At 39.6% G+C, this 14619-nt stretch overlaps 1 protein-coding gene across 1 annotated transcript in view; it reads left to right on the top strand.

Annotated features, from left to right (window-relative positions):
• The first annotated feature begins 246 nt into the window (after nt 1-246).
• Nucleotides 247-14619, top strand: part of ntrk1 (neurotrophic tyrosine kinase, receptor, type 1) — a 44947-nt gene continuing 30574 nt past the window's right edge. Inside the window, exons 1-5 of the mRNA XM_063485044.1 lie at nt 247-443; nt 7904-7978; nt 9036-9107; nt 12261-12329; nt 13978-14126. Of these exons, the coding sequence (XP_063341114.1) occupies nt 247-443; nt 7904-7978; nt 9036-9107; nt 12261-12329; nt 13978-14126 (562 nt within the window). The remainder of the gene's footprint in view (nt 444-7903; nt 7979-9035; nt 9108-12260; nt 12330-13977; nt 14127-14619) is intronic.

Raw genomic sequence — 14619 nt, 5'->3', positions numbered from 1 at the left:
AGCCCACTACTACCATGTCCCAAGGGCCCCTTTGCTTGCTTTGCCTGCCTGCCCCTCCTGCTGCTCAGTACAGCTGTGGCTCAGTACCAGACCCTGACCAGCTGGGATCTCAACCCTTCCAGAGTCAAGAGGAGGATTGTGTGAAAGCTCTTCAACACTCTTATTCACTCTGCATTAGCTGAATCACACTGACTCTAACTACAACTGCCAAGGCTACTGGTGGAGCTGAGGAAATCCTTTTTTGAGATGGCTATGGCACCTCGGGCCCTGGCACTTCTGCTGCCCCTGGTGCTCATCCTGCTGAGCCCGGCACCGACTCCCACCCTGGGCGGATGCCCATCGGCTTGCCGGTGCTCTTTTGCCATGCTGCAGTGCCTGGAACCCAATGGCATAACCAGCATCCCGCCGCTTGCTTTGCAAGAGAGCGAGAACGTGACAGAGATGTGAGTATGATGTGCACCTGCTCTGCATGTTCCTCTGAGTGTGTCAGATGTGCTCACATGCCTTGATGTTGGTTGTCAGCCAAGCTTGATTTTCTCAGTTTGTGTTCACCTTACGTTGTCACTAAAATTTGTTTCAGTGCCAGAGTTTTGTTTTTAATGGGGCACTTTTCCAAAGCCTTCACATCTGATGTTAATTCTCACATTAGGGCAATATTTGTAAATAATTTGTGGGCTTTTTTCAGTTTAAGAGAGCATATATATCTGCTCTGGGTGTTTAGCTCTACAGTCATAGCTAAGGTTGTGTATATGCGTGAGATGGAAGCAGAAGTAGCCCATAGACAAAGTTCAGTAAGACACATTGACTTTATTCTTCTTTTAATGCTAATGCGTTATAAGTTTCTGAAGTTCAAATGCACATATACTTTAGTTTTTCATTATTTTCATATTAAAAAGTCAGATACAGCTTGTACTGTGGTAAAGTGGGCTGTCACAACGCTGGTGATGTCTGGTGAAGCCTCAAAACATCTTCCATAATTTCTCATCTCCAGAGAATGATGTCATTGCTAGCCAAATTTAGGTTCCTCTTGATGTAAAATAAAGCTCCTGCTATCTGAGATGCATTAGAATGTCAGTAATTTAGACACTTTGGCTATTGGCAATCAATATTGGATCTGGAGCTGACAGTAACTGCCACAGAGTGATGGAAACTGATGTCTTACAGCCAGTCTGTGTTCAAGCGCGCCCTCAAGATCTTCAGTGGATCTCCTCGCTCTACTTTTGGCAGTTTCAAAGTTTGACCTCTTTTTGCCGATGATATGGATGTCAGGTTTGAGTGCAAAGTTTTCAGAATAATACAAATTTATCGCATCACATAAACTATGTGATTTCTTGTTAGTTATATTTAGGGGAAGGAAAAAGAAGTTGTACAGGTGCATTATAGAGTTTAGATGGAAAAAATATTTACTTGATGTGTCATAGTTAAAAACACATACTAGACTATCCAAACCATGTGTAGAACGTATTTCTTAATTTTTGTGGCTCTAATATAAATTCCATTCTTGAATGATTGTCTGACCTGCCTGTACCGCTAAGGTTGGCCTGACCGAGTACGTCTTCCTTTAGTGGGCTTCAGTATGTTGGTAAAATATGAAATGGAAGATGGCTGATCTGTTGATTTTTTATTTATTTTTTTGGTTAGTTAGTTCTTCTCAATCAGACATCGCGCTTTAAAAAAAATCATCACCCAGCTGATTGACAGGCAGGCCCTGGGGAATGTGCTTGAACAAAACTCATGAATAGCTGAGATGAACTGAGATTTCTCAGTCTGCGACAGCATGTCTGCAGCAGATGACTGTTATTTAAAATTGGCTTTTTAAAACTTTGCTCTGAAAAAGAAGTAGAAAACTGACCACCTGTGATTCAAAGAAAGCTGCTGTATTATTATGCAACCCGCCATCAGCTCCAACATGGAAAACTAAATGTCACTCTCCGCACCGCCACGCTGTTCTCTCTTTGTTCCCGTTCCCGGATCTGAGCAATTAGCACTTGTTAAGGAACTAAATTTCTGAAACGCTATTTCGTTGGAGAAAGTCAATCCACTGCCACTTTCTACTTCTATTCACCTATACTCCCCTTCTTTTTTCCCCTGTACTATAGCCCCTCTCTCACACCAGGTGTTTCCTCGTATCTGCAGCTAAACATGCTTGGTAGGGCTCAGGTTGAGGCTTGACATTCTCTCTGAAATCAATAAGCGAGCGGGCTTCTGTTTACCATGGTGCTCTACATGCCAGCAAACAACAACACTTCGCTGTATTGGCGGTGCAAGGGAATACAGCCGATATGTGGAACAAACAAGGGGCCATTAACTGTGGAACAGAGGCTGAAATTCATCATAAGCTGAGTTATAAATTCAATTTTGTGAATTGCCAGTCAGTGCCCCCACCCGGGAACAATAGATGATATACAACCCACTTGGCTCAATCCAATAAGTAAGGGCGATGGGTGATCCTGGGCCCACCTGCCCTGTAATCATATTATTGCTGTGTGGGTCAATCAGACATGAATAAAAAGGTTTGTGTGTTGCAGCTGACAAACTGGGAACTGGGAAGTTGAAACAATGGCACACGCTGAAAGTGACCATCATTAATTAGAAATTAGCACAGGTATGTTTATGGCATAGGTCCAGTCTTCTCTTTCTTTCGTTCTTATTCATTTTTCGATTGCATAACCTCCACTTTTGCTGCAAAATGACACATTTTTCAAATCTCTGAATCATAAGCAGTAGCATAACCATAAATTATCGAGAGCTGACCTTTCTATTTGGTGTTTGCATGTTCATCTTTTGGTCTTTTCGGGTTCTCCTGTTTCTTCCCACAATCCATCGATGCATGTTAGGTTAGCTGGTGATTCTAGATTGACTTTTTCTGTGGATTTGACAGTTAGGAAAGGCTGGTGAGCTGTCCAGGGTTTGCCATATCAAAAGGTGACTGTAGTTACTGTGACGTCACCTATTGGTTTCTGACGTCCCATTTTGAAGCCTGGAGATGAGCATTTCCTCTTATAGTCCTTCATTTTGAAACATAGTATCACCAAGATTTACTAAGTAGACTTCTATGTTTTATTTAGAGTGACTGGAAATGAGTGACTGGGCCCAAAAACTTATCAGGAAAGTGTTTACAGGTGTGAAGTCAGACTTTTATTGGACCAAAGTTTTATTGCCATTTCAGATAAAATGCACATTTAAGGCACTTTAATTTTTCCAACAGAGAAGCTAATCCCACCCCAACAAATAAATCCAACATCAAACCTTTATTAAGAAAACTGGAGTGGAGCAGAAACCAAACTGTGGAGTCCAGAAACCACTGTGCCTACATCCATCTTTTATATACAGTCTATGGTAGCAGTCCCCTTTTTTGCGCCACGGACCGGTTTAAAGTCAGACAATATTTTCACAGACCAGCCTTTAGGTGTTGCAGATAAATACAACAAAATAAAATGATATGACCAAAACAAAAACTGTGGTATTTTTTAAATATAATAATAAATGAGAATTCACACTGTAATTGTGTAACTTTATTAGCAGCGTCCTCCTGAAATGCGCCAACAACGTTGAGAGTAACATCCTCCTCTCTGCCCCTTAATGATCTCTGGTTGCTATGGTAACGCATAAATCTTTTTCAAAATAAGACGCACAACTACAACATGGGAAAAGACTCAGGGAAACCGAGTTAACAACAAAAACCCTGAAAACCATAAATTTCACACCCAAGCCTTAACTCTCGCAGCCCGGTACCAAACGACTCACGGACCGGTACCAGTCCATGGCCCGGGGGTTGGGGACCGCTGGTCTATGTCACAGCTAATGTCATTTCAGCAGTAAAGTTAATTAAACAAAAATGTAAATGTTGTTTGATGTTTAGAGCAGTGATATCCGATATCCTTGCTCTCAGGGATTGCTTGTAGATATTTTGTCCTCTTAGCTTAAACTTTGGCTGTCGTCAGTGTGAGCATCCATCACAAGGACAGTGTATGCATGACAGAAAGTAAAGAAAAGCATTATAGGTCCCCTTCAAGCAAACAGCACAACAGCATTCATCAGCTTTTGAATCATATGTAGGATCTCACCTTCAGGAATCTGTGTGGGTTGTTCTATACGTCCTCACACAGACCTTTCAGCTCATGTCACGGGTTTTGTTGGAGGAAAATGGTTTGTTAGTTAGCACGAAGCTTTTCTCAAAATATCGTTTCCCATTTTAGGTAAATGTTGTATTTGTGAATCTTTTTTTCCGAGTCTCACTTTTTTTTTAGCGGATTGGATTGAAATTTCAACAGCTGAACTCTTCTGAATAATTTGCAGCTACGTAATCATTGCTGAATGTTTTTAGTAATTGCATTAATCAAAAATAATCTTTTACCTCAGTGAAAAATATTTTATTTTGAAAACATGATATTTTCAGTGTTTTTATTCTTTGTAAGTATTGCTTTTTTATTGCCTAAAATGTGTTGGAAAAAAAAGATCACACTGATGATTTAGAATTCAAAACTCACTAAAACTCATCAAATATGGTACACTAGGCATTAAGGGGTTAAGATATTTGATTATCATTCAGTGGCATTGTTTCATAGGCACATAACCACTCAAATGTTTGATCAGAAAGGCCATAACTGACAGTCATTAATCCAACTAGTGATCATAGATATTTATTTTCTATTTAGATATACAACGGGTTTAGCTAATGCAACTTCATCGTATCAAAATACTAATTGATCACTGAAAGAAAACATTATCCGGTTTTGTTAGCACAGCCTAAAAGTCCTGTGCTGATTAAGGAAGCAGTTTGGCTAGTCGAGCCTCTGTAGCTTTTTGTGGGTTTTATGAGAAATTACTTTCTTTTGAAATTTGTCAGAGTATTCCTGGTCTAAGAAATGAAGGCTATTCCATGCGGAAAATTGCCCCCAAAAATGGAAGATTTCATAAAACAGTGTGTACTGCTCCCATCAGAGAGCAGGGCAAACCGGCTCTAAACAGAATAGAAAGAGAAGTAAGAGGCCACAGTGCACCGCTGAGCAAGAGCACATCAGTCTCTGAGAAACAGATGCCTCATAGGTCTTCAACTGGCAGCTTCATTACTCTCAAAACATCAGTCTCAACAGTGAAGGGCCAACTCCAGGATATTGGCTTCTAGGCAGAGAAAGGTACATGTGAGATTAAAGACTAAAGAGAACAGATAGAAATGGGCAAAAAACACAGGCAGTGGACAGATGATGATGGGGAAGGGTGTTATGGACAGATTCTAATGTTTAAAGATGCTCCCACTAATGACACAGTGATATTGTGGGGGGTGTTGGTGGTGGTAAAGTGGGAGATTTGTACAGGATAAATCACTTCATTGTACAAGACCATGCAATATCTTATGGATGTTAATTGGTTTGAGCCAACAGGACAGTGGCACAAAGCACAGCTCCAAACTATGCAAGAGCTATTTAGAGAAGAAGTGGTCAGCTGGTATTGTCTTCAATGGGAGTGTTCAGCACAGTAATCATATCTTGACTATGTGCTCATCAGACTAACTAAACCTATTATAGCCTCAGCAGGAACCATGGGGTGAAAAATGGATCCAATGCACAAGTGGCAGAAACAGCAGTTATTCAAGTTGTCAAAAGCAAGCCAGTCCCCTTAGAGCTCAGCATTAAAAAGCATCAACGCCAGCGACCACTCGCAAGTCGTCGAGGAATGCACATTTTTCCTCGAGACCGGTGGTAGCCAGTTGGTCACTGACTGGCTTCCATGCTGGTGTGACTGGTGCCTAAAGTAAACCTCTGGCTTTGAAAACCCAACATGGCGGGTGCCAAAATGCTAAAATTGAAACTTCGAAATGGAGGTGTCGAAGTTAACTCAACAAACATCTGTATGGCTGCGACTGATCAAGACTTTAATAATGTTTAAAGTTGCTCATTTTGCTAAAAGCAATGTGGCCGTGTCTTGTGTTGTTTACTGGTGTTATTGCTGTGAGTATTCTGTTACTGTTATTTTTCATAGTGAAAGTTTGTTTTTTACATTTCTGCATATTGTTTCATCTACATACGATAGAAGTGCGTTAATACTGCAGAGAACCCACCTTTAAATCTTTAAATATTTCTTATTATTTGTAACAAAAAGCTTGTGGTTGTTTGACATTCCCTTTCTATTTTTCATATTCTTCTCTATTGTACTTGCCTCAAGGCAGTCTCCAGAAAAAGGGCATTATTTTTATATTTTCTATTGATTTTGGCCATTTGGTTCATTTTACACTTTCTGAAGGATACTATAATGCATTAAACAGAGGGCTAAAACACTCACATAAATAAAATCCTTCAATTTTTGTATCTAGACATCTTTTTAAAAGCCCATTAAGTAAGTGTCCTCCTGAGCAAAATGAGCAACATTTATATGGAGCCTAGCAGGGACTGGAGAGTTGGAGAAGGGCACAGAATGAGGTGGACAGATCTCCAGTGAGATCCTTGGAAGGTCTAAACGGGCCATCTATTCAGATATCTCCTGAAAAGAGCTGGCTGTCCTTCCATTGAGTGCTACATTGATCTGCGGCTCACTAGTTATTCTGAGGTAGGCGCTGTCTGGAAAAGTGGAAAGTGACTCATTGAGAAGAATTTCCCGTTCACCTGGCGCATCTTAGGGCATTTTTTTTTTCTCCCACATGAGTGGCACATTCAGCTCTTATTAAGCTTTGCCATTTGTGCGTCCCTGGACTTCTTGCCAGGGTTTGTCATCTGCTCTTAGTCTGTTTTGTGGGTGTTCAAGTCCCAGGGTTGCATGTCCCAAACTGTTGTTACCGATGCTTTTTGTTATAACCTTTATAAAAAAAAAACCTTAATTATATTACACTGGATCTTTGTGCACATCTGAAACAAGCTCCTTTAGCTCGCTTTCCACTCCGATTAAGACAACTTTATTTTCTGTGCTCAAAGTCAGAGTGCACGCCTGAGGTGACCATACTAAGAATATCCGCTCTCACTGAAAGTTTGAGCTTTTGGTTGATATGAGCTGATCTCATCACTTGAAATTTAGTTTGATCTTTCTAACAGCATACATATGAGAGAACATTAAAGTATAATTGTTGCCTTTTAACTAAGAAGCTGATATTTGTGTAAAGTTGACATACTGCAGGTCACTTTGTTAAGAGTGCAGGAAAAGTGTTTTAATTTTTGCTCATGTGTGACTTCCAATCTTTTGACAGGATGGTATATTTTCATATCTGTTTTAGACAACTCTCATGTGAAGTAGTAGATCTGATACATGTCTTACATACTGACCCATTTGAAGAACCACTGGGATGAAACTGGTTTCCATGATGCTGTTCACATCACATCAAGTAACCGCCATTGCTCTTTAAAAGGCCATAATTACAAAGGTGGCTGGGATCCTCTTCCTCAGTGTCATGATGCTGACTTCAGTGGCTTCCAGGTTTATTTCTGGACAATGTTTTGTGTGACGTTTTTGTTACTGTTGTTTTGATTGTTCAGTTCAGATCAGGACCGTGCATGCTGCAATCTTATATTGACATAAAATGATTGTTACCAATCAGAGGATAAAATCCAAGCTAAAATATAAATCCTGCTTTAGCTTCTTTTTGTTTAATTTAGAAACTTTATGTCTTTTGTTCGTGTTTCTTGGGGGTTTGAGTACAAAGCACCTGTTTTTTAAATGTAGTTATTTCTCCTTGTTGCTGTTGTTCCTGCATCTTTCCACTGTTGGAATTCCCCCAAAGAAAACGACTTCTTTTCTGGTCTGAATCAAGTTCAATCAATCCTTTTATTAGTCTTTTTTTCTTTTGTATATTTCCTATTCACTATGAGCTTACAGTATATGAATGTCTACACAACAAAAGACTGAAGGTCACAACACAATACCTTCATCTAACTCTCTCTCCATCACTTCCTGTCCTCCTTTCTTTATTAACTAGTTACATAGAAAACCAAGCCGGCCTGGAGAACATAACAGAAGTCGACCTTATCTTCTACAGAGAGCTGAAAAACCTGTAAGTCATTCTTTTCTCTCAACTTATTTTGAGATAGTTTGTCAACCTATACAATTGACTGATCTGTCCTCTTATCATTGTTGTGTGTGTCAAGTTTTCTATTCTCACACTATACTTCAGTCAGAAAACTGATGTTTGAAATGATTTTCTTACAGCAGGAGAATAGAGGTAGACTGGAGTCTAGGCTCTGAGCACATTACTTCCCGCAGATATGATTATCTGCTCAAAGCCTACAGGTGGATGCTTAGGCAGAGGAGGGGTTGAACCAAAAGGGAGTGATGAAGGGCAGCAACATTCACATATCAGAGGGATAGATGGGACATTTTTAGTTTAAATAGACCCACAACAGCAGGATTGGTTTATTACCCCTGAAGAAAGTGAGGCATGTGCCTGAACTAGTTTGCAGGATTTACAGGATTTACTCCATTTAGTGTTTACTCTATTACGAGATAAACAGAAAGCTCAAAGCTAAGATAAAACAGTCAAAGCTTATTTTTGGGAACAAAATTAAGCTCCAGCCTCAAAAGTATGTTCACATACTTTCCAGACTGTGTATCTGAAAGTGAAATGATCTTTTTACTTCTGAGTTTGTGCAGAAAAAGACAAACGTTGGGGTTGCGTGGTGATGCAGTGGTTAGCAAGAAGGTCATAGGTTTGAATCCGCTGGCTGACTGAGACCTCTATGAGGATTTTTGCATGCCTGCATTGGTACTCTCCTGATACTCAGAGGACTATGATATTGCATGCAAGACATGTTTGCTAGTTTAACTGGTGATTCTAAATTGGCTGGAGGCGTGAATGTGATGGGCTGCTCCAATGTTTACCCCACCTCTTAACAAATGATAGTTGGCTCCAGCGCCACCATGCCACTCTAAATTCAATAAATGGTTAAGAATGAATGGATGAACGGCTAAAAGTCAGATATACTGTGTTCAAGATGATTAAACGACAAGGATTAAAGTTGTTTTCTTTCCAACAAAGAAAAACTTGATTATATTCCAAGTGTTTTTTTGCTTCTTGATTTTTCATGTTCATTGTGCTTTATCATCCTCTCCAGCACGGTCACATTTTGCAAGCTGAGGTTCATCTCTGCCTACGCCTTCCAAAACAACTTCAAGCTTCAGTATGTGTAAGTGTCCTTGTTGATACAGAAGGATTGTGTTCCCCGTGTCGTGTTTTGACCTGTGGGCCGGTCGTCTTGTTTGTCGCTGTCAGTCAGCCGGCTCTTTAATATTGCACATGTCACATGAGATTCAGACAGCTGTGTCCTCCAATCTGGAAAATCATTTTGGAAACACATTAAACCATGAAGGACTTTTTTTTTTTTTTTTACATTTTATTAAATACATATTAGGTTTATACTTTTATGGCTGTTTATATTATATGGCACTTTTAATTCAATTGTCTGCCTTTGTGCAAAACACAATTAATATATAGCTTCAGCTTTCCATATTATGTGGATTTATGATCATTGATTAGCAAGAAATTAAATATCACATGGATCAATAGTGAAAATGGTTCATAGCTGCAGTCCTAAAGTCAGTTATTACTGATAAAATATCTGCAATTGTAAAATTGGATCCAATTATAACCACCAAAAAGCTAATTAGCAAGAAGCCTCGTTGTTAATTACAGCCTCTACATTGTGTTGCATGAAATTATTTTTTCAGTCTTTATTTTTCCAAACATTGTAGCTTCACGGTCCATTCCCAGCAATAAATAATACCAGGAAGCCTTATCGACTGAAACCATCAAATCTGTCTATTCATCAGCCAGCGACCCTTATCGCCACCATCTTGTCCTCATCATTTTACTGAGCGTGTGCAACATGTCCAGTGTTGTTTATCTGAAAGACAGCCGGGTTTCGACGACCATAGATGGAGGGGTGGTGGTGGTGGTGGTGGGGAGGCAGGCAGGGTGAGCTCAAGAAATTGGAGAAGACATCCACCAGTCACCTTTTACTCGCTCACTTTGGCGGATTATCGACAACTGATGCATAATAAATACACTCCACTAAGGGTCCATTATCACTTAATCAATATTTCACTGTGGAGGGAGAGGGCGGCTGGGTTTGGGTGGAGTGTAGGGCTTTCTGTGTGACAGATGTGTTTCTGAGATTAAGGCTGACTGATTGCAGCCAAACTAAGCACTGAGCAGGGAAGCTCAGTCAACTCCAACCCCTCTCTTTTCTCTCTTCCTGCTCTCATTGTTGTACGAACAGGAAAAATGCATTTCGTAAAAAATGTTGATATAAATTGCAAAAAGAGAAAAAGAGAAACGAGCTGCTGTTCGTGCCTCTGCTCTGCCCCTGTGGACCGGGGGAAGAATCGAGTTTGGTAATGGATAAGCCCCAATGGCTAACCCATCTGACATGAACTTTTGGGGGCAAGGAAAACAAATAATTGAACCCTTGGTCCTGTCAGAGTGATTATGTATTGGTTTCCATTTGCACGCTCCCCAGTGTGGCTTTCTGTCATCTTCAGAGGGAGGTTTATTTACAGGCTGATTCCTGGGAAGTCTGAGGATCATTTGTGGTGATATTCAAGTGGCCTGAGAGGATTGACTAAAGGATATGTAGCATTCGATTACAGTGTTATTATTGTAAGTCGGCATATACAGTATGATTTGATTCATCACCATATTTGAAATGTTTTGAAATCTTAACGAGGAAACAGAATAAGGAGTGTGTTTGGGTGGGTAGGTAAAATGAAAAAGACTCCCGTTCCTACATTTGAGGTCTGGCATATTGAAATTTGAGATAAATTGTAGTGGTAATAGTAGATATTGATGATGCTGTAGACTGCTAACACCAATGTGATGTCTACGCGGCGTGAGGCACAATGATGTGTGCCCCATGCAAAGATGTTCATAATGATATTGCTGATGTACTGAAGTTAAATTGGCCTTCTTATACTTTTATTTTACATCAAATGTGTTCTGTTGAAATTATTTATGCTCACTAAGACAGCGGCCAGAGTTTTAAAAAGTGTGATCAGATTTTGTACACATAAGGCTTTAGACTGCTCTGAATGCTTGGTTTGACACTGTTGTGTTTGTTCTTGGTTCTTGTTCTTGTTCTCTGATGTCAGTAAGAGCAGATATTCTAAATATAGTAATCTCAGCCACACAGCAGGGGTGCAGCCAGTCAGAAAGTTAGCTTAAAGGGAGGATAGCCCCAAGGGAATAGGACAGGCTTGTTAAAGACAGCTGTCGAATGGAAAGGCTGCACTGGATGAAAAAAGGAAGGAACAGAGCAAAATATTGTAATCTTTATTTTCTTAATCATCTTCATTTAGCATGTTAACAATATTAGCATGTTCACTGTTACAGCTAAGGCTGGTAGGGATGCAAGTAATTTTGTGTTTGTTTAAAACAAATTTTAACCTATTAAAACCTTCTCAAAACACAGTTGACCTTCTAAATGATCAGAAACGCAGAATTGATGACATTTAAAGGAGCATAAATGTCTGTTCCAAATTTAGCAGCAGTTCATCCAGATGTTTAAGAGACGTGAGACATACAAGTTAAGATAAAGAAAGAATCTGTGACTCATTCTCATTGACTCATTCGCTGCCTTTGCTAGAGCCATTTGGCTAGTAAAAACCCAGATGTCTCGGCGGTTTTCATAGACATTTTTCAGACATTTCTTCGATACATGTGAAACTTTTTTTCTCGATAAGTATTTCTTCAGTGTATTTGACTCCAAAGAATTACTGCTGGGCCCTGTCCCTCACCCCAGAAGTGTTTGCGAACTGAACTAATCACCTAATGTACTGAACTCTAAGCAAACACTGAGAGATGTGCCGGGGGTGCTTGTGAATGTGGCTTCTCGGCTGGTGTGAAATACGTGCCAAGGTAATTGATCAGGACCCATTTGGATGCATTAACGTTTTCCACTGAGTGTAATTCAAGGCAGGTACACATTGTTCTGAAAGCGAGCAATCAAATCACAGCGTGACTCAACTGCAGAACAGGACCAGATTACTACAAAGAAAAATAACATATTTACTTGAATCTTTCCTTTATTTCAACTCGTAATAGCTTTGTTTTGGTTTGTTTTTGGAACCGCGCTCCTTCACAAAGCAACATTTGAACAGACAGCACAATAAGACAACTATTGTCTATCTGAGCTACTGGAAAGGTAAAATCCAGACACAGCAAAGATGCCACATGTAAAAGCTTAAGGTTAAATGATATAATGGCTGCATATCAATGGAAAATGCAACAAAGGAGAATTAAGAAGTGTTCACAATGTCACCTGTCTTCTCTTTTTGTTTGACAGAAACTTGGCATCAAACTCTCTGGAGCACATCAGCTGGAAGGTGTTTCATTTTCTGCCTCTGCTTAACCTGTGAGTCTATTTAGAATTTGGAGTAAGAATACTCTCTGTCATCTAAACCATTTTAAATTTGTGTTAGCTAGCGTGGTAATAAAAATTTTATAATTTTCAAAGGTATAACTTGGGTAAGCGACTGGTCTGCAGCAGCAGACCACATGAAAAAAATATGGCCATTAGTGCCAACACATGACAAAGCTTTGTGGTTACCCTCATAATTGACCTCAGCTCTCCATCCACACAGTGTGCATACAGTATACAGTGAGTTGGTCACATTACCTTCACAGAATTGCTCTACAAGCTTTAAGTTACCCAAGTTGAATTTTCTGGATAAAAATAGAGTGCATTTGGAAGAAAACTTGACTGCACCAGGCGCAAGAACCTGCAGCTGGATGGCTTTGAAAGTGTGACAATTGCAGAGACAGAGAAGGAGAGCGCAATCTTTGGAGTTTTGATTATACTTTGCACCAGAAACTCATATTTCAGAAGTCAGAATGTGTGTTTTATCCAGCCTTCGTATATCTGTTTTCCACTGACTGAGTGCTGGAGCTGATGCAGGGGCTGTTCTACGGTGGTTCCTCTTGAAAACCAGCCTGCAATTGGAAACATTTTTCTGTTACAGAAAGCAAAAAACTGCTTTTTGCTGGAAAGTCACTGGAACTGGTTCAGGAAGAAAGAGTTACTGGTGGTAAAGCTGTTGATTCTGTTCACCTGAACGTAGAGTTTTCAGTGGGTTAAACGTTTCATAACGAATCCAAGTGACTTCTTCACATGATGTTTGCATCAAGACAATTTCATTTTGACTCATTAGTTTAAATTCATTTCGTTTCTAGACTAGATATTTTTATTTCACTTAGTTTTTATAATTTGAAAATAGTTTTAGTTTAGTTTTTATTTAGTTTCAGTGTTAGTTTTAGCCCTTTAAATTATTATTTCTTATTTTTGGAGGGCATACAGATGTATGTCAGAGGCAAATTTTGGGAAAATCAGTATAAGTATTACAATAAAATTAGTTCATTTACTGATTTCACCCACTTTACTTAAAGTTGGGCTGCAAGTGAGTTTGTCACTCCTGAACTAGCAACTGCCCAGTATAATATGGTCATGTGACCAGCATTTCAGGCCACGGTGACCTCATGGCCCAGTGCTGTTCCTGCTGTTTCTGTTTCTGGTGAGAACTTTGGTCAGTTGTACTTTTGCTGTTAGCTTTTTCTAGCCCAAGGACAGAGGTGTTATTCAGCATGTAACTAAACTAACCTGGGAAACAGTCTTTGTGCTACATCTATAACTACACGTCCTTAATTGTTGATTCAATTCAGAGGTGAACATATTTAGATATTGTAAAGTTAACTGCTTCTTTTCTAAACTGATTGTCGTATTCTTTCAGCAAAACCTTACCGCTCATGTAGTTTGTAAGGTTCCTGAAAGTATAGAAGCTTGTCTGTACGAATGGTTATTTTCTAATTAAAGATAATTCTTCAAGGATTTATATCAATTATTTTATACATTCCTTGTCATGCACTTGTATTAGAAGCTTTCAAATGAAACACTTTGAGGGCATTTGTATATAACAGTGAGTTAAAGCTGTTTGCATGAGGACAGAACGTGTTTTTGATTCATGTCTAATAATTTCAAGTCATTGTTTGTTGGTTTCTCTTTTCAGCGTTTTGAGAGACAACCCTCTCATTTGCTCATGTGAGCTCTACTGGCTGAAGCAGTGGCAAGAACGCGGTGACCTGGATAACCAAATGTTGTCTTGCTTGTCCGATGGCGAGAAAATATCCCTTTTCAATTTGATGATAGAAAACTGCAGTGAGTATGCGTTTCATTGTTTCCTGTTGAGAAAGCTGTAAAAGGTTTGACACCAGTCAGTTGTTATGATTTAACACAAGCCAACAGGTTTTATGACATTACCAGTAGTTTATTGGCAAGTCATGCTACACGTGTGCTGGTTGCACAGGGTTGGGTTTTTGTTTTTAAAAAAAATAATGTTCTCACCTCATGTGCAGTTAAACCCTGTTCGTCAAAGCGAACCTCAGGCTTCAGATTGTTCTAAATGTTTGATTTTCAATATTTTTCTCTGTCCTTCTGCCTGAGCTCACACGACTCAGCACTGATTTCCTTGTATGCTCTGGCTCTGCCATAGATTTTAAATAAAAGATGGACTTAGCCACAGTGATGTCACCCAGTGGCTTCTAAACTCTGCATTTTGAAGCATCCACTTAACTTTATGGCCGTCACAAGTCACCATATTTGCACAAGAGGATGAAGTTATATAGACTTTATGAGCACATTGCACAGCTAC

This window comes from Pelmatolapia mariae, linkage group LG10_11 (genome assembly GCF_036321145.2).
Source record: "Pelmatolapia mariae isolate MD_Pm_ZW linkage group LG10_11, Pm_UMD_F_2, whole genome shotgun sequence".
Lineage (NCBI taxonomy): Eukaryota > Metazoa > Chordata > Actinopteri > Cichliformes > Cichlidae > Pelmatolapia > Pelmatolapia mariae.
Note: the sequence above shows the minus strand (reverse complement) of the source record. Positions and strands in the feature narration are given on the sequence as shown.